Source organism: Dictyostelium purpureum (genome assembly GCF_000190715.1).
Source record: "Dictyostelium purpureum unplaced genomic scaffold DICPUscaffold_61, whole genome shotgun sequence".
In the NCBI taxonomy this organism is placed as follows: Eukaryota; Evosea; class Eumycetozoa; order Dictyosteliales; family Dictyosteliaceae; genus Dictyostelium; species Dictyostelium purpureum.
This window is the reverse complement of record NW_003519398.1, coordinates 89,072-92,049: the sequence shown is the minus strand read 5'-3', so window position 1 is coordinate 92,049 and position 2,978 is coordinate 89,072. Positions and strand designations below refer to the sequence as shown.

Sequence of the window (2,978 nt, the reverse complement as noted above, 5' to 3'; positions counted from 1 at the left end):
TAAAAAATTTTTTTAATTTCTTTGCCCTAAAAAAAAAAAAAACCCTAAATTGGGTTTATTTTTAAAATTTATTTAAAATTTTTTCCCCTTTTTTTGGGTTTAATTTTTTTTTTACCCCGGGTTATTTTTTGGGAAATTTTTTTTTTTTTTTTTTTTTTTTTAAACAAAAAAAAAAAAAAAATTTTTAGCGCCCAACTTTTTTTTTTTTTTTTTTTTTTTTTTTTTTTTTTTTTTTTTTTTAGGATATCACAATAAATATAATTTTTTATTGGAAATAATAATATATTTTGTATATATTTGTTTTTTTAACCAAGTTATTTAAAATTTTTTTTTTTTAAACCACCCTTAATTAAAAAATAATAATAAATAAATAAATTATAATGTTTATTTCCTTTGAAAATAAATTCAAATTTGGGTCTCTAATAAACCCAAATTTGTTTTACAAATAATTCAATAAATTTTTAAACAGAGTTTTGGTAAATCAAAATTTATAATTTGAATGAATTAATTTTAAAATATAATTTACTAAAAATTAATAACTTTTATTTTAAAATTAATAAATTTTAATATAAATCTTAATTAAATTAATCAACCATTTTTTTTTTTTTTTTGGAATTATAAATTGAAAAAAAGAATAATGTTGATTAATGAAGAATATAATTATTTAAACTATATTCTTTATATTTTTCTTTATATTTTTTTCTGTTGTTTGTAAAAAATAGAGAATTAAATATAAAATATTTCTCAATCAGTTTGCTTATTTTGGAGTTATACATTTTACTATTGAGCTAAGTTCGTAAAAAAAAAAAATTATTTTTTTATTATTTTTTTATTATTTTTTTTTTAATTTTTTTTTTTAAAATTTTTAAAATTTTTTTTTTTTCATTCTCATTATATACCTATTTACATTCAAATATTAAAGTAGGTTTTATTTTTTTTTATTTAAATTGATTTCATATTCATTTTCATTTTCATTTTCATTTTCATTTTCATTTTCATTTTCATTTTCATTTCAATTTCAATATTTTTAAATACTAAATATATTATTTCTAAATTTTAGATGCATCCATTACCACAAATTATTAAAGTCCAAATTGCTAAAGATATTGGTTACGGTCTCGTTCTTGGTTTAATTCCAGGTCTCTATTTCAAAGTAATATTAAATAATAGTTATAATAATAAAATAGTAAAACCATTTCCTTACTAACACTATATTTTTAAAAATTTTAGGAAGTTTACGTTACTAGAATCCACAGAGAAAGAGAAGCTTTCTACAGCCAAAACAATTAAATATAAATCTTTAATATTGTTTTGTAATAATTTTATAACCAATAACATCCAAAAAAAAACAAATGTTTCTATAATATATAATAAAAATATAAAAAAAAAAAATTTAAAATATAAATAACACAAAAACATATCAATAACATACTATTTAAATTATTATTTATTCATATTATTTTAGTTATTTTATTATAGTTATTAATTGTTATTATCTATAATGTTTTTTATATTGTTGATATTATTTTAGGGTTGATCAAAAATATTTTTTTTTATTTAAATAATTCTTATCAAATATTTAAAACTAAAAGGAAAAAAAAAAAAAATAAAAAAAATAAAATACAGAGCGTTCAAAAGAAAAAAATAAAGGTAGAAAAAAAATAAAAAAATAAAATAAAAAAATAGATAAATCAAATCAATATATGAAATTTCATTGATAGAAAAAAACAATCACATAAAATTTTTTTTTTTCATCTTTTTTTTTTTTTTTCATTATAGACTCCCAGAAAAAATAGCTATTTTCAATAAAATTTACAATGAGTTACAATAGTGATTGAGTTTTTTTTTTTTTTTATTAATAATATTATATTTATTATTATTTTTTAAATAATTTTTTTTTTATATTTTTATTCTTTCTTTTTTTTTTTTTTTTTTTTTTTTCTTTTATCATATAGAAAAAAATATCATTTTAAAGGTATGTATATTTGGATATCTAAAATAAAGTAACTTCAAAAATTTAACATCAAAATTTTTTTTATATTATTTTAGAATGCATCCATTACCACAATTAATTAAAATTCAATTAGTAAAAGATATTGGTGTTGGTATTATTGTTGGTGTTGGCGCTGGTTGTCTTTTCAAGTTTGGTTATGTTGCTAACAATGTTAGACAAAGAGAAGAATATTACAGACAATTAGAAAATAATAGAGAATAAATATTTATTATAAACCAATTTAAAAACTATTTATCAGCTATATAGATTTACCAAATAGGTTTTGGATAGATAAAAAACAACAATGGATAATATAAATAGCCAATAACTGTAAACAAAATTAATAAAGAAAATAATAAAAATTAAAAATAAAAAAAAGATAATTGTAAATAAAAAATAAAAAAAAACATTTATCTAGTTTTTTTCTTAATTATAAAATTTAATTTCTTTTGTAAATAATTAATAAAATATAATAAAAAAATTCAATAAAAAAAAAATCAGAATTAAAGGTAATAGGGATATGTACAATTTCTTTATTTTTCGATTTTTTTTTAGTTTAGTAAATAAACAAAAAAATTATAATTATATATAAGTTTTTTTTTTTTTTTTCATTTTAAAGAAAAAAAAAATAAGAAAACTATTTTTATCTATACAAGGTGGGTTGTTTGTTATTGATTTTTTTTTTTTTTTGATTTATGATTTTTGATTGTTAATTGGATTTATATACATATGGTTCTATTATAAAACTTGACCTTCTAAAGCAAAATTTTCTTTTTCTTTTTCGATAGAGTTTAAGAATTCTATAATTTGATTTTTGTTGGTATATAATTCGAAATTGATACCATTTAAAAACAATCTTTCCATGTAGCACAAGTCTTTATTTGATAAACCAAAGTAACGACCTAATATTCTATGGTCAACACATATTGTCTCTCCCCAAAACTTTACACTAACAATGGCACTGCTTATTAAAAGATTGATGATT

At 16.4% G+C, this 2,978-nt stretch overlaps 2 protein-coding genes across 2 annotated transcripts in view; one reads left to right on the top strand and one right to left on the bottom strand.

Annotated features, from left to right (window-relative positions):
• Positions 1 to 2,050: 2,050 nt before the first annotated feature.
• DICPUDRAFT_150063 (uncharacterized protein) lies at positions 2,051 to 2,215 on the top strand (the record flags this gene model as incomplete). The annotated part of the gene is made up of 1 exon (XM_003286078.1): positions 2,051 to 2,215. The coding sequence occupies one exon, from the start codon at positions 2,051 to 2,053 to the stop codon at positions 2,213 to 2,215; it is 165 nt and encodes a 54-aa protein (XP_003286126.1).
• A 516-nt stretch (positions 2,216 to 2,731) lies between these two features.
• DICPUDRAFT_150062 (uncharacterized protein) overlaps positions 2,732 to 2,978 on the bottom strand; it is a gene marked incomplete at both ends in the record, with an annotated part of 881 nt that continues 634 nt past the window's right edge. Inside the window, one exon of the mRNA XM_003286056.1 lies at positions 2,732 to 2,935. Within this exon, the coding sequence (XP_003286104.1) occupies positions 2,732 to 2,935 (204 nt within the window). The remainder of the gene's footprint in view (positions 2,936 to 2,978) is intronic.